This window comes from Lepisosteus platostomus, chromosome 26 (genome assembly GCF_059453375.1).
Source record: "Lepisosteus platostomus isolate fLepPlt1 chromosome 26, fLepPlt1.hap1, whole genome shotgun sequence".
In the NCBI taxonomy this organism is placed as follows: Eukaryota; Metazoa; Chordata; class Actinopteri; order Semionotiformes; family Lepisosteidae; genus Lepisosteus; species Lepisosteus platostomus.
The window spans coordinates 13,563,819-13,587,068 of NC_142636.1; the positions used below are offsets into that span (position 1 = coordinate 13,563,819).

At 50.6% G+C, this 23,250-nt stretch overlaps 1 protein-coding gene across 6 annotated transcripts in view; it reads left to right on the forward strand.

Annotated features, from left to right (window-relative positions):
• Nucleotides 1–23,250, forward strand: part of kcnj21 (potassium inwardly rectifying channel subfamily J member 21) — a 44,092-nt gene that overhangs the window by 14,063 nt on the left and 6,779 nt on the right. For 2 of the 6 annotated variants that reach the window (XM_088621519.1, XM_088621515.1), the window contains exons 2-3: nucleotides 20,695–20,905; nucleotides 21,805–22,648. In XM_088621519.1, coding sequence (XP_088477645.1) covers nucleotides 20,816–20,905; nucleotides 21,805–22,648 — 934 coding nt within the window. In that variant the 5' untranslated portion in view covers nucleotides 20,695–20,815. Of the gene's footprint in view, nucleotides 1–3,462; nucleotides 6,032–6,963; nucleotides 7,064–12,949; nucleotides 16,486–18,501; nucleotides 20,341–20,694; nucleotides 20,906–21,804; nucleotides 22,649–23,250 lie in introns of those variants that run through there. The other 4 variants (XM_088621513.1, XM_088621514.1, XM_088621517.1 and 1 more) reach the window with 4 other exon arrangements.

The window sequence follows — 23,250 nt, forward strand, 5'->3', positions numbered from 1 at the left end:
TACGCCAACACCGCGGCCTCGAAATTTCAAGAGTCAGACCACCGCAACAACGACCATCCCAGAATACCTTTGCGGTCCGCTTTCTGCGCCATTGTAGGACTCTACGCGACAGTCTGTTCGGCGTACGGCACGCAAAAGGACACACGTCTTGTTTCCACTACTTTTCATGCGCGTTGTGAAAAGTGTGACACTAGACCTCGCTCTCGTCGCCCTGGGGCGGGGGGGGGGGAGGGGAGAGAGGTTTGCCGCTCTCGGCGGATGGGTGTCTCATGTAAGAAATATCATCAACAATTTATTAAATCCACGGCCGGTATGCTAGCTTCCATATGCTGCCCATATCCCCGATTGCATTTCGCTTCAGGTGGGACATCAAATATTAATGACAGCGCCAGGGAGGGAGATCATTTGGAAACCTCACACACACGCCAGAAATGCGTAGCCGCCTCGCGTGTGGGCCCCCGTGATTATAAACGCGGACAACTCCTACGGGAGAAATGTAATAAGGTATTATTTGTTTCCCGTGTGAAATTACGGGCATTAATCTTGTTCCTCTTTAAGCACTCGCAGGACGGCGTGGGGTAAGCGGCCGTTGATGAGAGCAGCCAATGGCTGGGCGGCGTTATGACGTCATTCGTCGATTCGCCTGCTAGGTTCTTGAATAATTCTCTAGTTTCACGCCGCCTTCATCGCCCATTGTGCAAAATATGCCCATTGTAAAGAGTGCAAGGACATTCACAAGAGTAAAAATCAATGTAACGTGGCGGAAAACACAGATTGAGGGTTTCTTTACCCATACTATGCCTTGGGAATTGAAATTCACAGTTCGCTATGAAGGCCTACTGTATATATCTATATGAGGTGGTCCGTTTTCAGTAGGCGCTCAGGACAGTACAGAGATTCAGGGAGCCTCAGAGTCTGAACTGGCCTCCGCTCTGAAGGGAAAGCCAGTCCAATGAAGGACAATTAGAGACACCAGTAAAACTGCACACAACGTCTATGAAGTGCAGGGACGGGGGGGGGGGACGAGGAACTTGCAGGCTTCACACAGAAGGAGCTCCTAGATTGGACACCCATCTCGGACATAGGCATCTCGGTCAGGCAGCAGGGATATCCGCCTGTCCACCGTGACGCGCGTTAATGAATTGGATGGTTTATTAAAGTGTCCAGTGAGGATTCAGAAATGCACAGGCTTGCCTTTTATAAATCCCCAAAGCCTAGGCCCGCCCTCAGAATCGAGCATGAAAAACGGGACCAGAGAGGACACAAGCAGAAGCTCAGGGGGGGCGCACCTGAAACCGACCTTCGGCATAATTGTGTTTTAAACAGTCATATGTTCCCCGCTCCGGTCGTTAGTAATCTTATTTGCGATCTTATGAAAGCCCTCGTTCATTTTCCTCTCCAGCAGTCAGGGTCTTTTGGCGAGCTCCCCCCCTTGTGCGAATAACTCAACTATGAAATATTCATCATCGGAAAGCGGCGCGCAGATTTGACACGCTAATGATTTTTCTGTTTGAGCTTAATGCGCCCGGTATGCCGCGCCACGCGTCTCTCATGAATTATGGAGGCGGTGGAGCCCCCGCGAGTTTAATTAGAAACGGTAGTCTGAACAAGGCCGGCGCCCGATAATCGATAGACTCTGACGAAGACGGCTGCGGGTGGAGGGGGCCGGGACGTCCAGCGCAGGTGGCGGGTTGTCTGAGACGGCAGTCTGGCCGAAGATGGCCCTCCTGTGTGCGGCGAGGACCTGGCAGTTAAAAGAGGGAAAACGCCACACTTTTAGGCTCCCTTCTGTCGCGACGTGCCGTGGTACACGACATCAAACGCCGTTCCCGTGTAACTCGGAGCGATTCCCGTGTTGACAGACGCGTCTTGGCGGAAGAGGGTTTCCCTGTTCGAACCCGGAAGAGCCACAGTCAAGCAGGCTGCGGGTGTCTCTTTACACCAGCCGCGCCTTAATTCAATTCAACTTTATTTGTCTTTATACTTACACCTGAAGAAGGCCCCACGGCCGAAACGTTGTGTTTACTTTCTTCTTTCTTTTCAGCATGGAATAAACCTATTACTTGCTCCATTATACTTACACAGGTGCATAGTATAGTGAAAAGTGTTTCTCATTAGTCACTCAGGTGCAGTATATAAACAGAACAGAAGATAAGACAATAGGCAGTAACATACTAACAACAACAGTGTAATAACGTAACAGATCATCAAAACTGTGCAAATACGCAAACAGAGAGAGAATACAACAGGACAAAAACAGTGCAAAAGTAACGAACACAGTTTTAAGTACAATTTCGGCTTCCATTCAGTTGTCGTGTATGTAGAGGTGTTGGAGTACAGTCATTGAGGGTACAGGGAGAGCTGAAGCAATCGGCTAACTGCTCCAGTGAAACCAGTGCCTGGTTTTAGTAGTTTTGAGGAGAAACCGGCGCAGCCCTCAGTCTTGAGTTGCACAGCCGTGTTGTATGATTATGATTTGTCGACGCGCCAGGGCGACACCGCGTATCTCTCGCTGTACGAGTTTGTGTCAGCTTCGTGTTTTCCATAGAACCGGCTGTTTACCAAGCCGGGCCCAGAAGAAGCAAGACACGTTGTAAAGCGCTTCGAGATACAACTCGCTGGAGCCAAATTGTACTTATTTTTTTCCTCTGCTACTCAACCGCTCCAAAAAGCTTTCCGGGACCAGTCTGTGCATCGCTGAGCAGCCAGATACGAATTTCCTGAACACATTAATGTCATGGTATTGTGCCGTTTGTGCTGAAAGTTAAACATACTAGGAAATTAACTTCCAGTACCCGGCTGGCCGGCTAAAAACCCGTCAGCAAATTTGTAAAAAAAAACAAGTTGATGACTTTAAATACCTTGGATCAAAACTGGTAAAGGGAGGAGAAACACTGGAGGCAGTAAAACAAAGAGTGAAAGCTGGATGGAACAAGTGGAGAGAAATAACTGGAATAATCTGTGACAGGAAAATTCCCAGAAAGTTAAAGTGCAAAATGTACAAGACTGTGATTAGACCTGTATTACTATATGGAGCTGAATGCTTGGCAGTTGGAAAGAGGGAAGAGAACTTGATGAGAAGAACTGAAATGAGGATGTTGAGATGGATTCTGCAGATTTCAATGAAGGATAAGATCAGAAATGAAGAAATCCGTAGACGATGTAGGGTGGTGGATGTGGTTGAGAAGATGCGAGAAGCGAGGTTACGGTGGTATGGACATATCATGAGGAGGGACGTTGAGGAAGTAACAAAGAGGGTAATGGAATTTGAGGTGGAAGGTAACAGAGGAAGAGGCAGGCCTAGAAAGAGATGGATAGATTGTGTGAGAAAAGATATGGAGGTATGTGAAGTGAGTGAGGAAGATGTGCTCGACAGAGACAAATGGAGAAGAGCAACCAAAGCAGCTGACCCCAGGACAGTCTGGGACTAAGGCTGTGAAAAAGAAGAAGAAGAAGAATGATTTTTCAGTGGTTCAGAATCCATTCAGAGGGCAACCGAGCTTCTCCAGGGGCAATTTCCAGTAATGCGCGGGTACGACACGAGGCGTCGCTGTTAACAGCTGTCAAAAAAACACTTTTCGATACCCTTGATCGGATACGCGTTTGCTCGATAGATCTTTTGATCGAAGAGGGAGAGGTGGGGGGGAGCTCGCGTGCTCGCCTCCTGACGGCCCTGAAGGCCGATAACTGAAGCCAAACGGAAGCCCCTTTTTATGTGTTTATACTGTGCCGATTATTCTCATTCTCATGACGAGAGGCAGACAGGAAGACCTTGAGCACCACCAGGCCCCGGCAGGACGACGCAGGCAGAGGCGAGCGACGCTAACGTGTTTTTATATATATATATATCTCTCGGCTTGTGTGCTGAGGCGGTGAATTATCATCTATTGTATTGTTATCAAGGTCCTCAGCACTTTCTCTCGCCCAGGCTTTTAACGGCATGATAACACAAAAGGTGTTTTCATCTACCGTATGTAGCTCATTCGTTTAAATGACTTTGTGGCGGCCGTTGTCCCCCCCGCCGCCCCGTTATTTCCTATCCACCTCACACACACACACACACACACACACACACACACACACACACACACACACACACACACACCGACCACACGGCCCCGGCCTACATCTAAATTCAACGCATCCGACAACGGAGCTGCAATTTGCAGTAATAAATGGGTTTTATTTAATCCAACCTTGATCCTAACCGCAACTGTGGAGAGAAGAAAAATGGCCGGCGGATTAGATAGGATTGATGCAGCGAGCGTCAGTAATTGAGCCCGGCGGAGTCCCAGTTCTGTCCACTTGCAATGGATAAGCGTGACGCCGTTTAACACCGCTGGGAGGCGTGCCCAGAATCCCACAAGCCCGTAGGAAGACGCTCCAGAGGGGGGATTAATTTGTCTTTAGCTCAAGAGTGCAGAACGTTTGAGATTGTAGAAGCGTTGGTCCCATGCTGACAATAGGATGAATGGTGACATTGGAATTCCTATCTAATAATAAGGCATTGGATTTATATAGCGCCTTTCACCCCCAGTTCATTCTCCACAACGGGCCGGATTGACATCAACCACCAATTACCTTTTTAAACAAACAATCCATTATCGTTAACGACGTCTCCTCTACGCTCTCCAGCCCTTCACCTCTCCTGATGCGCTAATTTAACGCTATCCGTGCGAAAGTCTAGTCAAACGCATAAAGTTTAGGACTCTGCGCCCTGGCCGTGTAGGAACGAATGTGGGATGGGACGTGTGTGACAGAAACTGGAAAGGGCAGTTTGTGGCCGGGGTTGCTAGGGAGAATTTGGTCATGACCTTGTAGCCCCGGCGATACACCGCTTGTTCGCGGAGGTACCGCAGAGGTGCGCTGCAGGTCGTTCACAGAGAGCTCCCAGAGGCACGGTACACTATAGGCTTCAGCCGTGGCGGCACCGGAGGGGGGGTGGGGGCAGGGAGTTACTGCTGGGGGCACAGGAGGGAGTCCGAGGAGCGCCAGACAGCCCGGAGGCTGCCGGCGCGCTCGGGAAACGAGCCGCCTGCGAGCACGTACAGTAATGTACAGCCGACGCGGCACAGCGAATAGAGACGGAGGCGAGAGACGACCCCCGGGGACACAAACACAGCGACGACGAGGTGACGCTGAGAGGCGATAGAGACTGCTTCGTTTCAGCTACGGGGCCGACAGAATCGCGCGTCGTTGCTGGGACCCGCTGCTCTCTCTCTCTCTCTTTCTCTCCCTTTCTCTCTCTCTCTTGCGAGCGCTGTGCGCCGGAGCAGAGCGGCGGACAGAGACAAGAGGCGAAGTACTTCAGCGCAGCGCAGCGACCGTTGACCGCCGCCGCCGCCCCGCTCTCCTCTCGCCCTCACGCCCAAGACAACACTTAGATTGTACTCTTTGCTACTGGGTTTCTCCGGGCTCCTTGTGGCTCCGACAGCAGACGAGAGGAGCCGGGGGGTTTGCTGGGGGGAGGCGGCGTCACCTCGGAATTTGACCGCGGCTTGACCGGGGCTTGACCGAGGCTGCAGCCGGGAGCCGGAGACCCGCCGGCCGGCCGGGACTCCGCCGGCACCCCGGCGAGGAGGCGAGCTCCGGGGAGCTTTTCCCTCAGCGATAGAGAAACCTCTTCAAGCAGCGAAACTACCCGGGGCTTTGCTTGTTCAAACGCCTCGAAGTTACCAGAGTCTTTTTTTTTCCATTTGGCTATTAGAGAAAAAAAAAAGAAAAGAACCTTACTCGTAGTTTTGCGCGCAGAAGTCGTAGTGAAATTAGTTTGCTCAGGACACAACTTCAGGGATGCAAGCCGTGTTGTCGTTGGGAGACGATGTTTTTTTCTTTGCCTGACGAGCGCCAACGCGCTTTAAACTCACGCCGCCCGCGTGGAATCGTTTCTTCAATGACAAATCCCTCCGGGTCAGAGCCCCACGCTTTTAACCCGCCTCTCCGGGAGAAGACGACGAGACAGGGGTTTGCGAGACGCCTCACGCGTCAGATCTGTCCCTGCGGGAGGGTATCGCAAGGTCGCCCAGAGTAGGTAAGCACGTCGCAGTTCGTAATCATCCCTTCGCGATCTTCGGGAGATTGGCAGGACTGGCGGACTGGTCTGAAAGTATCTCCCGGCCCAATCGGCTGGTCCACGCAGTCACCGGGAGTCTGCGAGGGCTCTGTTGGACACAGAAGCTCTCCAAACAGGTGCCCAAGCAAAAGCTGGTGCACTCGTACCAAGACCAGTACCAGTGTTACCAGTACCAGTGTAGGTAACCTACATTTTGCTAACACTAGTAAAAGACACTTCGCGCGGTCGAGATGAGCCGCTTTCTCTTGAGATCGGGTCGCACAGAAGTGGCTGAATCTCCTGACCGTTCACGAGGAGGAAACTTCGCCAATACGTACCAGAACCGACGGTTAAATATTAACCGGCAGGAAACAGATGGCGTTGCGTACAGCAAACACACATATCCGTGTCACATCGGCCCGGGGGGAACGCGTTGTGTCGGCTGTAGGGTCGAGCGAGGACGCGACGCGCGTGCTGAAAGAATTCGCTCCGCTGCAGGACACAAGTCGCCACAGCTTCGGATTCGTACCCGTAGCCGTCAGGGGGCACGACCGGCAGGGGGGGGGGCGTTATTGGCAGCGCGAGGGACCCCAGACGGCGAAACCGAACAGGGCTCTCCGGCTCGCGCTTCGCTCGTCTGGCCGGCTGTGCCGCGCGGCTCGTCGGCAGGGCTTCAGCTTGCGATTTCGATTTCGACTTCGATTTCGATTTCCTAGTGCGGGCCGACTTTATGAGCGCGTGAAAACTTACTGACGCAGACGACGAACGCGCGATCATTCTTGTGTTCATTCGTTTCACCCTGGGGGGGGGGTCATTCTCTGCCTTCGCCCCTGTCCGGTTTCTACCCAGTTTTGAAAGGTAGATGACGTAGGTGGCGAGCGGGATGACTGCTTTTCTCTCTCGTCTCCCAGTCGCAGTCTCCTTCTCCCCCTTCGCCAGGCGGCACCCAGTACGCACGAATCCAACGCCAAGAAGGGTGTCAGAAACACCAAGAAACAACGGGAAGGACAGGTGCTCTCGCCCAGCCGCTGACCACACTGACCTTTGGTCTGTAGGATACAAACACTACACAGTCGACAGAGACCGATAAAGGGCTTCTTTTCTGGAGCTAAGTTGTCATTCTTCGAGTTGTCATTCTATAGGAATGTATGCAGAATACAGGACGAGCCCGGGAGGTGAATTATCTAAGGGGAGGTCTGTGGATAATGTCTTAGAAGTCTGAATATGTGAATTAGTGCGCAATTAGCACGTCATCGCGTCCTTACACCTTGCAGTAGGAGTAAAGATGAAGAGATGTACTGTATCTATTGTGGGGGTTGATAATTGAAGGTCTCGGGTAGTATCGGAGCCACACATCGTGTTTTCCGGAATTCCCAGAGTGAGAAAAAGCCTGGAAAATGCATGTGTGGAAGCTATGGGCGTTCGCACTGCGAGAAAGTGACAGTCTCGCAGCCGTTCCAGAATTACACCCGACCTCCAAACGGGTGCGCCTGTCTCTGAGCCCATACTGTACGTGCCCGAGGGAGACGTCGGGGTGAGTTTTGCTGCTGTGGAGGTGTAGCGCTTTGTCGGGAATCGATCGCTGTGAGCGACGATTTTACTCCGGAGAACATGCTGGAAGCCGCGAGACGTCCGCAGCCCTCGTCTCCCCACTCCTCTCCTCCTCTTCCTCGTGTCCTGTCGGCATTCCCAAATCAGACGTGTCCTTCAGAGTAACCGATAAATAACTGTGAGTCGGCCTGTTCCATTTTCTCTTAACTCTACTGTACTGTCCGGAATGAGGCGGGTTTTCGAAGACAGTCCCGAGTGGCGAAGTCGGCTCCCTGGCTGGCGCTGTCCGAGGTGCTGAAGTCTCTGAGGTGTGGCGGCGCCTCTAGTTTGAAACGTACTTGACAGAGCGCTGCCTTCTTAGGACGATTAAGACTCCCTTGGCATAGCGGTAGGCGATACAATTCAGGTTTTTCGAACGGTGGGTTGGTTTTGCAATCGTTGAACTGAAGGAGCCAAAACTGAATATGCAGTTGTTGTTGTTGTTGTTGTTTTAATCACAGCGCATCTCTGTTTAAGGAGGTGCGACAGATGTTCAGCGCGGGGCGGCACGGCGGTGCAGGGGTTAAGCGGCGCTGGGATCCTGCGTTCGGTTCTGGGCCTGGGGTGCTGTCTGTGCGGAGTTTGCATGTTCTCCCCGCGGTCGTGTGGCTTTCCTCACACGTGCCCTGGTCTCCTCCCAGCGTCCAGAGGGACCCCGGTTGGCTTATTGAAGAAGTTGGTACCCGGTGTGCATGTGTGTTTGCGTCTGTCCGCAGCCCCTGCGTTGTGCCTATTGCTCTGCTGGGACCCAGCTTCCCCGCGACCCAGGATTGGAAGAACTGGTTATAAAATGAATAGAGCCTGCACTTGAAATGGGCTTTACTGTACAGTGGGGGTGTTTATTTTTTTTATCACGACAATCCCACACGTACACTTTCTTTAGGTAGTCGTGGATTTATTCGTGTTTCAGAACCCAGGACCGTTTTAATCCACCTGGGGGGCTAAGGAGCTGGTTACGTTGATATCCGACAACACACACACGCAGTTTCCATGGGGAGACTACCCGGAAGTGTGTTTAAAAACCGAGAACGGGGAACGGGGGGCGCTACATTTACCCAAAGGGGTGTGGGAGTCTGGAACAAGCTGCACCGCCGCATCTGTGATGCCGGTACCCTGGTTTCTTTGCAGAAACAGCTGAAAGAGATCTTAGCTACTAACTATCAAATGGGGCTAGACTGCCGTTTCTCCTTGGTAACCAGTCTTTTTCCCTGATCAAAGCCCAGTGGTTTCTCATCTTGCCTGCTGGTATCTCTAATGAACACCTCCGGTTTGTAGCTGAATGTGTCTCCTCTCTAACCCCCTACCCTGCGTGCCCAAATCCCTGGACACGGCAGAAACAAATCTAACCTTTGAAGCCGAGAATAATTGATGTGTAGACCTCCGCGAATTCCCTGTACGCTCATTCTGTAAGACGACGTTATTTTACTTGTCTTCCCTGGCCGGAGGACTCGAGAGGGGTTCTCTATGACACCGATCTTGTGAAAGTGCTGAATTTTACAGTTTTATCTTTGTTGCGGTCTTTCTCGAGAAAATAGTCTCAGCTGCCTCCGCAAGGCATTAAACTGCGGCGGCTTAATTGTAGTTCTGTGTCTGACCTGACAGTCTCCGGACTCCGAGATACTGAGGAGAGTCCTTTCTCTCTCGTATCAGAGACACGATCCTCTGGCTGAACTCTCGCATGACCGGTTTTGTATGAAGAGAACCACACGTCGTCCAATGCTATTCAACACCGATTGTGAAACCTTTTTTTTTTCTCTTGATTTTATATAAATATATTCATTTTCTGGACAGTTTACACTTCGTGTGTGTATGAATAGGATGTATTGCTTTGTTAGTACGTGCAAAATAATAAGGTACCACACTGTCACGCTAAAACACAATGAATATAATTAAATTGTTTTACATTGGTGGAACTCTAGGTTCAAGGCCAGACCTGGGGTGATGTCTGTGTGGAGTTTGTATGCTCTCGCTGCGTTTGTGTGTGTTTCCCCCCTTGCAATACACCAACGTTATAATAGGATAAAAATTTAATAAAACATTCTTAAAAAAAGGTGTATTTTTAATGCTAAAGCAAGCGACAGGCGCGTAATGGAGTGAGCGAGCAGGGCACGCGCGTTCCATTATCTCGGCCACTTGACCGCCGGATCACGCTGAGCAGAGGCGGCCGGGCGGGGAGCGGCGAGCGGGGAGCGGAGAAACCGCACTCTCAGAGTAAATAACAGCACAGATGCGGCTTCAGAGCCGGGGCGAGATGAGCTCTCCAGGCTCGCTGCATTATGAGAGAGATTTTTTTTTTAACTCCTACCTGTCAACAGGAGCCCTGTTACACAACGCCGCCTTAACCGTGCCTGTGAGCGAAAACGGGAGCGCCCAGCATGCTTTAGAAGTCATTAATGTTTTACATCGATTGTCTGCCTGATGTTATGAGGTTCATTGTAGAGTTAACCTCCATATGTTTCTGTATATCTCACGAACGCACGCACGAGTGGCCGATTCAACAAGTGTAGAGACAGCGTCATTAGTTTCCAAGGATCCCACATACCGCAGTAGACACAGAAAAGCAAGACCAAGGTATTTCTTGGCCCTGTTAATTCACGATGTCTGCTGTCGGTGCCAGTGTTGCAAAATATAGGAGACACAGTAGGAAGTATAGTCTCTGGAAGGGATAAAACTCAAGACATACCGTTGTCTGACAAGAGTCAGAGAGGATTCTCTTTACACAGCTGAAATGCAAAGTCGCCATACACAGATGTATTATTATTATTATTATTATTATTATTATTATTATTATTATTATTATTATGAGGGTTGCTTTTAGAATAAAAATGCCAGCTCTCAATTCCTGTCTCAAACCTACTCGCACGGTTCTGTATTGATTTGATCCCTGACTGCATCATCATATCTAAGATTCAGTCTGCACTGTTCTGAAAAAGGTACTGCTTTGCTAAGGATACACTTACAGCTGAAGTATCTTTCATATCTCAGGCAATAAGGATCCCAGGAAACTATTCATTTTTCTTTTTTACCAGAGCAGGTATATTAGCCCTTGTGCTAACACCTAAAACATCCATTCACTGGCTGAAAAAAACCCATTCCCTGCCCCTGTGTTAACCCCTCTGCATTAAGACCACGATGCTAATCACAGCATGTGCTTCTGTTGAGATGATGTTTTCAATCAGACTTGAACAGCAGAACATTACATGCTTCAGCATCATGTCTACACCCATCACGAGAGGGCTCCGAGACTTTCCACACTGGCTGCTGGCCTTGTGCTCTGTGCCTGTTCCCTGAGCAGCGCTCTATTGGAAACCCTTCGGCTGCTGGTGGTAATTACACACCAGGGATGCACGCTCTTCCAGGAGACACTGAGAGCTGGCAGACTCTACCTGCCTCATTTACAAGCTACAGTGTAGCAGAGTGTGACTCCATTCCCTTCTGTAGTTTTATGAGATGCTCTTTAAAACTCCATTCTTCACAGAGGGGAGCTTTAAAACTGTGAAAAAAAAAACAGTCATTTCCTTATACCCCATTAACGACCCTCATAATCTGTATTTAAAGATGATAAAATCGAAAAGGCCACTATATTACCCCCCTTCCCCCACTGTTTCAAACAAATTGACTCTCTCCTTAGCAGGTAAACTATGGCTGACTTGTGACCCTCCGTAACCCTCAGATGTGCAGCCTGTTGAAAAAGAGTATAAGTAACTGTGTAGTCCACTCCTATTTGCATGAAACAGTTCCCAAATCCCCTCAAATACAGCAGTTCAGGCTGCTTTTAGAGAAGCAGCTTTCCGAATATTGCAGTGAGTGTAGTAACTACACTTATTTGTGAAATAAAACAAGGGTGCTTTATGCCCTAAACACGATATGAGTCGTGGAAAATCTCGGGCATCATAGTCCCTGTCTGTAAGCTCTCTGAGCAGGAGCAACACTTCCTTACTTTATGTAGAGTTCAACACGTTTAATCAGGGTTGGCACATTGTAATGACCCATCATTCATCATTGTGGGATTGACCTTTAAAAGACAAAAAATAAACTGAGGTAAAGCTCTGACTTTGCTCGGATATGTTAAGTATTAATGTCAGATATAAACCGGGCACCTTGTACGATACAGTAAAAACAGTTGGCGTGCATACTGCCACGTTCATGCTTTAATCTAGTCATCGGTGGCTTCATTTCAGCTGTGGTTTTACTGTGAATTCATGCTTCACCTGGCTGCTTAATTCTAGATCACACCCTGCAGCGCTGCACTGCAACACCTGCGCCCGATTCACAGTGGGGGCGATGGGGGTGGAGGTGGAGTGTACTGTTATATAAAAGGAATAACCCAGAGCTCACTGATTGACTATCCATCCAATTCTTAACTGCTTCTTCCAATATAGGATCTCGGCTTCAGGGTGGCAATAGAGAGCAATGGGCACAGGGCAGGGTACACCCTGGACAGGGTGCCAGTCCGTCGCAGGTCAGACAGAGACACAGACATGCACACTCACACCAGGGCCAGTTAGTCAGAAGTGAGTCCGACTAGTTCTAGAAATTGAGGTGGCCAGCCTGTCTGGGAGAGGAGTCCTTGCTCTTTAAATATCCACGGGGGCCACCTGTCATGCCCTCTGCAGCCAGAGGGCGCTCCTTCTCTGTCCTGTCCCTAGTTTCCGGTCTGCTGTCCTTCCTGTCCCTCTCTTTCCCTTGGGCTATATATTTCCGGGTCTTGCACTCTGTCCTGGCTCAGCATTGATGTTCGGATGTCCTGAGACCCGCCTAGCACCAGGGCGCCCCACGTCCGCTCCCTGAGGGCATAGGTTTCTATACGGCATTCCTGAACTCTTTGCACTAATGAGCCCGGGCCTTTTTCCCGTCTCGCCGCTACGCATATGGGTCTTTTTCTGCTCTCCTGCTCCCCACGGTTAGTCCCTTTGGACGTCCGTGACACCACCTTTATGCACGGGCAAAAATCTAGGAGAATCGGAACTACAGGGGAGCAGAATCGAGCCCCAGATGCCATGGGAGTTTAAAAATAGCCCTAGTCCATTTCTTTTCCCTTCGGCGTGCAAAAGGTAGGCTGTTCTGATAAGCTCTCTTAGAGTGCTTGCCTGCAGTACACCGGAGAACTTGGCGTTGCTCACTTCAGGTTGGAGTGGTCTGCTCTGAGGCAGCCTCATCTGCTGAACGGCTGTCCATTCGCTGCAATGGGCTTTTAATCGAGCCACTTGACTGACTCACGCTGCAGTAAGTGGGCCCATTTGGGCTGTGTGTTGTTTTTTTTAATATATAGAGAGCTCCAAGCCTGTTAATTAATGGGCTTTTTGAAAAACCGAAAAGAGAGAATTACTGAGTCTCCTAATGGAGTTATATAAAGAGGTGATTAGACTCCATAAAGCTTTTATGGCGATATCTGAGTCCTCAATTGAGTTATTTTGCCTCCTATACCTCAAAGCAGTGTTTTCCTTATCACATAACACATTTAGATATTTTGCATGTCTTTTGTGCCTTTGTACGGCTTTAGTCTTCTTCCGCTGTTCCGGCCTTCCTCATCTGGCCTGAAGTGTCAGGCGTATAAGCGGCGTGGTGGCTCTGTGGCTCAGGATCGGCGCCTGTGGGTGGGAGGTTGCCAGTTCATATCCCGCGGCCGGCAGAGGAATCCTACTCTGTTGGACTACAGCTGTTGATTCTGGGTTCACTGTGTCAGGAGTTTGAATCCCAGGTGCCCTGGGTTATCCCAGGACATCTCGGCCAGCTAGTGACCTTGAGACGTCTGGATCATAGATCACCTGTTCGGGGAATCCTTTTGGGTTCCAGCTGGCCTGCCGCACCTGGAGTGGAGGTGTGTTAGACTCAGAGGAGGCCTCAGCCAAAGCAAGACAATCCTGGGGTCTCTGGTGCAAAAGCTCCACACTGTTGAGAGGGATTTTGTGAACTTTGTACATACTGTACGTTCTCTGCTGACGCTGCAGTAATTCACAGTATAAGGTGGACATACAGCACTGGTTTGAATGCTGGACACAAGGGCTACTAAGCAACTATGCACTGGTGTTGTATAGGCGCTGTGAAACGAAGTAACCGATTGTGTTAAAAGAAGTTATCTTTGGCAAACAGGGAAGAGGAAGATGAGTGTGATCCCAGAATGCTGCCAATCTCAAGCGTGAGAGATAAAAACAATATTTCAGGACTGTTCTAGTTTCATCGCTTTGAGAAACATACACCTAGCATATTTTAGCTTCAGACACGGACTCCCGGTGGTCTTTTAAGGGGAAGTGGAAACATTTTTCCGACGATACAGAGCGGTGGTCCCTGATAAACTTCCCGAGCAGGAGAGTCATGCCTCCTCCCAGTCCCAGCGGCCGACACAGTTCCCCGTCCGCGATGGGAGGCTCCCGAGGACAGGCGCCCTCTCCAAAGCGGGGGATCGGCTCTGCTTTGCCCTTCGCGGATCGGGAGGTCTCCGCGACCGTTGTCTCGAGACGCTGTCCTCGTCTCAGCTCGTCCTCTGCTTCCGGGGGCAGGGCTGTCCCCCTGCAGCTCGAGGTCCTCGCCCTTCCATCCCGTTCTTCCTCCAACCCCCTTATCCCTGATCTCTTTGTCCTGTGGTAGGATCCGCTCGGCCTGTCTGAGGCCTTCCCCAATTCCCCCAAGAAGTGCCGGTGCTGGAAAGGCGAAGATGGAGCACACTGACCGCGCGCTGAACCGAAACGCCAGTCAGAACAGCAATATCCCTCCTCGATCAGGGCCTGCGGCCTCTCTCGCAAGCCGGGCATGAATTATGCATCCGGCAATCCAACGTACAGCAGACACGGAGTCGGAGAGAGTCAGCCGAGGGGAGAGGGAGGAGGCGAGAGTCTTAATCTTCGTTGGGGTTATTAGATTTCAGAGAAGCGTGTGGAGGAAAGATTAAGTCTGGGTATAGCTGGGCGCCGTTTAGTGTTTCGGTCTTACATCATCTGTGCCGCCGTGCGGAGCACACCATCAGAATCCGCGGATCCGTCCCAGATCACATCGACATCTTCAAAATAGAAGTATCCACCTTTAGTGCCAGTTATGGGAGCAGGGATTTTGAACTGCAGGAGCTACAGTATATTGACAGGAGGAAAGCCAAAGCATTTTGTACGGAATCTCTTTTAGGGGCTCGGTCCAAAAGAGGAGAGCAGATGTTTTGGCAGAGCTGCCGAACAGACAGTGTGTAGGATTGTCCAGCTGTGTTCTGTGTGGCCCTCACTGGGCATCAGAGGCCTGCGCAACACCGATATCCTTCCCCTCTCCACCTTTCCTCTCAATCTGCAGTTCTAGGTCAGCCCAGTCGCTGAGTTTAGGCTGCTGGCAAAAAGGTCAGTCCAGTGCTGCAGGAAATCCCACATACTTCACTTCCACACCCTTTCCCCAACATAACCCCTAACTCTCAAAATGCGAAACTCTTGCAAAATGGCTCTAAAAAGGCCTCGAACTTCAAGCGTAAATTTCTGCTCATCTTTTTGACTTGCATATGAGCTCTGTCTGGTTAGAGGTTTTCCATCTGATCCAAAGGACAGTGTGTTTTTTTTTTACAGTATAGACTCACCGTCACTATACAGGGGAATTAGGACCCACACAGATCGCAGGGTGAGCACCCCCTGCTGGCCCCACTAACACCTCTTCCAGCAGCAACCCGAGCTTTCCCAGGAGTCTCCCCTCCAGGTACGGGCCAGGCTCACACCTGCTGAGCTCCAGGGGGCTGCCAGCTGGGAGTGGCAGGGTGATACAGCTGGGTATGTCTTCCTTTGAGCAAAGAGCATAGCAGAGGTCAGTAGAAGCCTTAGAAAGCAGATCAATGGCACCGTGACCTAGTGGGGCCACTGAGGAGGATCATGAATTTGATGATTGGCCAATACAGAAAGCCACTGAAACACGCCCCCTAGTGGCCTCCTGTCTGGTTCACAGGAGTTTGATTGAACTGTGAAGAGCACGTGGGCCGACAATCTGTTACCGGAAGGACCGGTCGCTGATCACCCGGCCTTGTCGCCTTTCATCTGTTCCAGGATCTGCGCTCCCCGGCGTGAGCAGCCTGCTCCCGCTGGGATTCGTGTTTGACATGCCGACTAATTAACTGTCCCAGAAAACGCTGGTTATACGTGCACACACACACACATACAAAACGGCGTCCTCACCGCGGGATGAAAGAAACCAGGGACCGGCAGTTTGGGCCGTGTGGATCTCGGGGACAAAACGAAACCCCGTTGGAGCCTGTTTTAACAATACAGAGGAAATATCAGACCTTCAATCCGCCGGTTAGGCGATCTCATGATGGTCTTGTTCGTGCTTGCTGGGCTGAAAACTTCACAGACCACAGAACCGTGGGGAAAACCGGATTCTGCGCTCTCTCCCCGCTTTGCTGCCTTTCACCCCATTTCCTGAGCCGCAGTTCCAGTCCCCTGCCTCTCTTGTTACACCGCTTCCTGTGCAGAGGGGAATTAAGGGGGACCCGCTACAGTACAGACAGGCAATTCAGAGAATGGGTTTTTGGCTCAGCAGTGCTCTCCGGCGCGGGACGTCGGTCTGTCCGCTGAATTCCTGCACCCAGGAGCGAGCGAGCTGGGATCGCTTGTGCTGGTCGACTGACGGGACAGAATTCCCCTCCCGGTCCTGCACGACCAACCTCCAGTCCTGATGTCCGCAGGCACGTCTCTGTCCTTCGGCGTCGATGAGGTGCGGTGTAGCAGGTGATCCGAAGTGACTGGGGGGGGTCTCGCCTCCTCGCCTCCTCGCCCGAGGCTGGACCCGCAGGACTCTGAAAGCGCTTTGCATTGAGGGCAGAAAGAAAACAAACTTGATCGGACCACCCTGAGCGACGGCAGGCGGGGGCAGCCGAGCGAGAGGTAACGCGAACAGACGTCGAGCGATCTCGGGAAGAATCGGGCTTCAAGCGCTCAAGAACGGGCAGTCAAACGGAAATACCTGCTATTTATAGTCATCGACACCATTTGCGTCCCGACAAGCATTACACGTTGTTGTGAGACAGTGCGCTTTCGTCATAAAAACGGGTTTCGAGCACACATTGTCCTAGCTTCACTACCAGGAAAGCTCATGAACCCCAACGAACTGTTGTCGCTTCAGTAAAAATAAGTAAGAATGAAAGGTTAAATGATGACCTGTTCTTCCAAACCCAGGCTCCTTCACAGTTGTTGTTTTTTTTACGTTTAGCTCTTTCTGGTCTGTATTTGTTTTTTTGTTTCCGTCGGCGAGTGAATTGAAAATCCACAGGCCTGCGTCTCGCCTAGATTCGACGAGCGAGAAACTCCTATCATGTTTTTTTTTCTTGGGCTGAAACCCCCAGCCGGCAGCGGCCTGAGTGATGTGTTAAATTAAAGCTTCTGGCCTGTGGGATTTCTGCAGCGCCCGAAGCTGTGCGTCCCACTCAATGACGGTTTAACAGTTTAACATTTATCGTCGCACAGAATGCAGATGATCTTCCCAGCGTTTACAACAGTGATTGATGCGGCCATTAGGTGTGTCCATGAGCCATTAGCTGAAGTTTGTCCTGCAGAAACTCTTAACTGATTAGTCTAAAATATATAAATAATATACATAATCTCAGGTCTATCACTATAATTAATAATACTACTTAATACAGTTACTGTTGTGTAATAATATCAAAACATGTATTTATAATCCATAACAAATAATATCATTATATATTATGTAGTGTATATATAAATAAATCTCAAAGACAAGAGGACGAGAGATCGGATGAATATTTTGTCGCTTCATGAGAAAAACAAAGCTGTCCGACACAGTTCGTGTGTATTTCCAGGAGAGGAGAGGAGAGAATCACGACAGATCTTTGGAACTGCGGTGTCCTCCGTCTGTCTGGCGTATATGAGTTTGATCTGGATATTGATCAATTGATCAAGCAAGGTTGAGGCCCTGTGACCTTCAGGGTTAGAAGACGAGGCGAGAAAGCGGCACTGCCCCGGACGTCAGGAGACCGACGCTTTTCTCCACCCCGCGCGGTTGGGAAACGCGATGCCGGTTTATTGCACAGCACACGCGGCCCTATCGCCGGATTAACACGCAGCACCGCTATTGCACGGGAGGCTCCGATACCCTTTCTAGAACCCTTTAACTCCTCGAATTAAACAAATAACGAGTTCAATCAGGTCATTAACGGCTCAAGGCCAAAGATACCTCCAGGTTCTCCAGGAGTATGGCGCCCCCTGCCGAACACACTCTTGAGAGAAGTGTGCTGAAGCCGCACACTTGGCCGTTCAGACAATTCGTGACCCATTGCGGCGGCAATACCGTTATAATAGTACAGTGGTGTTGATTGCAAAACCACTCCGTCTAGTCCCTGTCTTAAATGCTAAATTGCACTGTTTCCTCCTCGTTTGCTGCTGTAACTAATAACAGCGTAGGCGCAGTGTTCATGGTCTGAAGGAATGGAGATTAGTGAATAGAAATTTAAAGGGCAGATTTCACACTTGTGAACGGCGGGTCGGAGTTTGGTGTAAAACGGAGTCGCCCGTCCTCCAGTTACAAATCGGTATAATGTGTTAGAAATGCCGCAGATGATAAAATAAGGGACGGTACTCTATCACTGTAGCTCAATTTTCGCCGTCCTCTGTAACTAACGACTGTCTTCACTTCTCTATTAAAATCGACAAGAAACTGCGTTGTGCCGGAGGAGGGGTATCCTTCACGAGCTCCTAATTTGCTGTATTAATATGTTCTTTAGAGTCATATCGCTTCTATTGACCTTTTTTTTGGGGGGGGCAGAGGCCGGTTAACCGTCTTGATAGAGCACTGCGAGGAGCTGAGGAAAAAGTCCTTCAAGGTCCCTACGGGAGGAAAGCGGGAGACGCGGAGGTTGTTATTAGTCCGTCCTGAGAAGTCTTTCCAGCTGTCGTCAATTAGGCGAAGCGGGGGGCTGGGAAATATGAAGCTAATTAGACTAGTTAATTAAAAAAGAAAAACGAAACACAAAAGAAGGCAGCCGTCTCCCAGCAGCTCACAAATGCCGCGTAGGCTCAGAAAAAGCCCTTTGTGGAAAAAAAAAATGTGACGAGTTGGTAATTAGCGATATTAATACCTCGGGTCCTCGTTTTACAGTAAACCAGATCTATTAGCGCCGATAACGTTATAAGAGCTATGGGCGCGTTTGATTGTTTCTAAGAGCGTGGGCCTATTAAATTAAATTTGGTGGGGGGGGTGTTTAGACACATCAGGCCTGTTTGCCTCATTTTCACTCCTCCACCTCGCTAATTCATTACTGCTTTGCGACGACGCCTGACTGCCGTGTTGACGTTTTTCAGCAGGTGAAAAGAAGCGCATACATCTCTCTCGGAGCGCTCAGCCCTCCCGAGCCGGCAAGTGGTGCTCAGTTCTGGTCCTGAAGGAGCGACATGTCTTCCGGGTTCTGCAGCAACCGCTTCGCCGATTCCAGGCTGACTGAACTCGATTTTCAGTGTGAATCTCACTTAAAAAAAAAAACAACAAAAAATTAAAATTGCTTTCCGCTCCGGGAAAGTGAACTGGGCAGTGTGTGTGTGTGTGTGCGCGCGCACACGGGTCATGACACCATGACGTGGAGCTGCGCGCATTAAAAATTCAATTCCCCAAAGAAATATGATGATAATAAAAAAAACACGGTCGTCAATTGAAAAATGCTAAATTGACCACATGAGACCGGCTGCGAGAGGCCCAACTTGGTTGTGTGCGTTATTACTGCTACTCGATCATCGATATCTGTGCTCTTGTAGTCTCGTACCTCGCTGCTCCTGCTCGCTCGACACTCAGTCTCTATGACCGGGCTCGTCGAATCGCTGTCCCGGTCTTTCGGATCTCTGTGCTTCCACGAGGATGACTATATTAACAAAAATAATTTCAGGTTTACAGTTTAATGCGCACGAGTTTTTGTCACTGGGGAAAAGGTTTTGCGCACACAGGCCATTAAGAATTAGAGGGAACACTGGAACTGCGATATTGAATTGATCTCAACCCTGCATTAACTGGTGATTTTCAGAGTTGCCCTTATTCAGGTGTCTGAGCTGGGATATGACCCAGCGTGGGTGTCTCATACCTGTGTCTGATCATCATAAACTGGTCAGGGGCTAACAGCTGTTTAGAGCTGGAGAGAAATAAGGGGGGGAAATTCCTAATTAGCAAGTTAGGAAGTGACTGGGGCATCACGGTGGCACTGTGGCCTTGCAGGACTGGGGCCCTGGGGTCAACTTCCCAGCCTGAGGTGCTGTCTGTGTGGAGTTTGCATGTTCTCCCCAAGCTTGCATGGCTTTCTCCAGGTGCGCTCGTGTTCCCCACAGTCCACAATAATGCTGATGGGTTCATTGGCTGGCCTCTGGGAAAACTGACCCGTGTTTCTGTGTGTCTGCCTTATGATGGACTGGCGTCCCACCTTGCGCCTGTTGCTTGCTGGATAACCCTGCAGTTAGAAAATGGATGGAGTACAGACTGCATGAAGCTCGGTGTGCCGGACTTAGGGTCTTTTTAAAACCAAGGCCTTTAACAAGCAAGCAGATCCAGTGCAGACACTGATGAGTGCAGGTGTTAAGGGCTCAGCAGGACACAACCTAGCAGATTCAGGGTCCTGCAGGACCAGGACTGCAAATACCTTTTCTTTTTCTTTTTTTGAGGCTTCAGTATCGCGGCTTTTATGCATCAAGTTTAACTAGAGGAAATAAACATCAGTTTCCGAGACGACTCTTCTAAAACTGAAGGTAACTTTGCGGAACGGAAGAGAGTTTGCAACGATTTCATTTAAAAAGGGCAAGACTGTAAAAGCGTCTTTTCACAGAGTAAAATCTGAGCACCATTCACCGTTAGCAATTGGAAACGTTCCAAGCTGTTAAGTCCTTCCGAGACTACATCAGAGTCTCATTTTTCTTTAGTGTAGTTTTGGCAGACTCGCTGGAGTTTATCCAGAATAAGCTTTGTATCCAAGCAAGAAAGGAAAGGAAGTGAAGTGAAGGCGTTTCAGCATCATGTTTCACTCTTTTTAACAGTAAATGATCTGGTTAAAGAACTGGTGTGCTTTTATTACACTGTCTGATACTATTTTTCCTCTCTTACAGCTGGCTGGCCTGTCTCCCTGTCCCCCCTCCCTCAATCCCCCAGACCTAGTAGTCTGTCGCCCAGTCCAGGGTGCTCTTCTGGGGGCACAGGCAGGAAACTGTGGCCCCAGGCTCCTAGGAGATGAGCAGCTATAAAGGCCGCATGGGGCAAGATGTGGAAAACCAGGGCAACAATTTGCCCAAACAGCGCTGGGATGCCCCCAAGGACAAGGTGGTACCCTCTTTTAATATTCACATTGTCTTCCAGTACCACCCTCTCCCCATCTTTTCCACTTTTTACTATACTTAACTCCACTTGACAAGTAGGGGGCTTTTCTGCCAAACTAATACAGTCTCAAATCCACCCCACTAAGACTGCTGTCAGCCAGCTCAGAGACATGTTGCGATCAGGAATTTCTCAGATCCTGGCTCACAATCTGCCCTCTCAGTGCAGTGCAAACCCGCAGCAGAAAGAAAACTAGTAATAATAATAATAATAATAATAATAATAATAATAATAATAATAATAATAATTGCTTACACTTATATAGCAGTTTCGGACACTCCACCCAAAGCTCTTCACAGGTAATGGGGATCCCCTCCACCACCACCAGTGTGCAGCCCCACTTGGATAATGCGACGGCAGCCATAGTGCGCCAGAACGCTCCCCACACACCAGCTATCAGCGGGGAGGAGAGCAGAGTGATGAAGCCAGTTCATAAAAGGGGGATTATTAGGAGGCCATGATTGGTAAGGGCCAATGGGAAATTTGGCCAGGACACCGGGGTTACACCCCTACTCTTTACGAGAAACGCCCTGGGACTTTTAATGACCACAGAGAGTCAGGACCTCGGTTTTACGTCTCATCCGAAGGACGGAGCCTGTTTACAGTCTAGTGTCCCCGTCACTATCCTGGGGCATTAGGACCAACATGGACCGCAGGGTGAGTGCCCCCTGCTGGCCCCACTAACACCTCTCCCAGCAGCAGCCTTAGTTTTCCCCAGGAGTCCCCCATCCAGGTACTGACCAGGCTCACACTGCTGGGCTCCAGTGGGCTGCCAGGTGAGAGTTGGCAGGTCCCCTTGGCCAGCAGGGATGCCGCGTCACTAACGGCCACCGTCGTCGTTTCAGGTGCCCACGGACCGCACGCTGGTGGTGGGCGCCGGGGAGCCGGGCAAGAAGCGCCGCCAGCGCTACGTGGAGAAGGACGGGAAGTGCAACGTGCACCACGGCAACGTGCGCGAGACGTACCGCTACCTGAGCGACATCTTCACCACCCTGGTGGACCTGAAGTGGCGCTTCAACCTGCTGGTCTTCACCATGGTCTACACCACCACCTGGATCTTCTTCGGCTTCATCTGGTGGCTCATCGCCTACATCCGGGGGGACCTGGAGCACGCCGAGGACCGCGACTGGACCCCCTGCGTCAACAACCTCAACGGCTTCGTCTCGGCCTTCCTCTTCTCCATCGAGACCGAGACCACCATCGGCTACGGCTACAGGGTCATCACGGACAAGTGCCCCGAGGGCATCGTCCTGCTCCTGGTGCAGGCCATCCTGGGCTCCATCGTCAACGCCTTCATGGTGGGCTGCATGTTCGTGAAGATCTCGCAGCCCAAGAAGCGGGCCGAGACCCTCATGTTCTCCCACAAGGCCGTCATCTCGCTGCGGGACGGCCGGCTGTGCCTGATGTTCCGCGTGGGGGACCTGCGCAACTCCCACATCGTGGAGGCCTCCATCCGGGCCAAGCTCATCAAGTCCAAGCAGACCAAGGAAGGGGAGTTCATCCCCCTCAACCAGACGGACATCAACGTGGGCTTCGACACGGGCGACGACCGCCTCTTCCTGGTCTCGCCCCTCATCATCTCCCACGAGTTCAACGAGCACAGCCCCTTCTGGGAGATCTCCCAGGCCCAGCTGGCCAAGGAGGAGTTTGAGATCGTGGTCATCCTGGAGGGCATGGTGGAGGCCACCGGTAAGCGAAGCCGCCCGGGGGAAAACCCACACGAGCCCGGAGGCAGCATACAAACGCCACACAGAGAGCAGCCCAGGGCTAGAATCGAACCCGGGGCCCGCAATGCTAACCCCTGTGCCACTGTGCCACCCTAACGCAAAAAAAAAATCAAAAAATAAAAATGATCTTAACAAGAACCTCTAATCGCCTGCTCTCATGAAAAGGGCCGTAGAGTCTCTTTATGGTCAAGTAGTCTGGGCCAAAGTTTAACAAGACCTCCTAAAACACTGTGCGTCCTGTGGGCACACTAATCTATAGGAAAGAGCGCCACCTACTGGTCCACCAAACCATGTGCAATTGCAGCCAGAAGTTTTTAGAGGTCTCCCACTGCTTGGCTAGTGAGATCTGGTTACAAAGGGGCAATACTGCGGACAGATTAGCCTTGTGCAGCCTATACAACACATGAGCTCATTCACTGTAGCAGCACACCAGCCTCGAGCTGCTCTCCCACTGCAGGACAAGAGAGCATGGCCTTCTGGTTGCAAGACTGGAGGGGGGCTCGTTGCATCATGTTGATAACAATGGGCAATTCCAAGAAGAGGCATTAACAGGGAATGTGACTG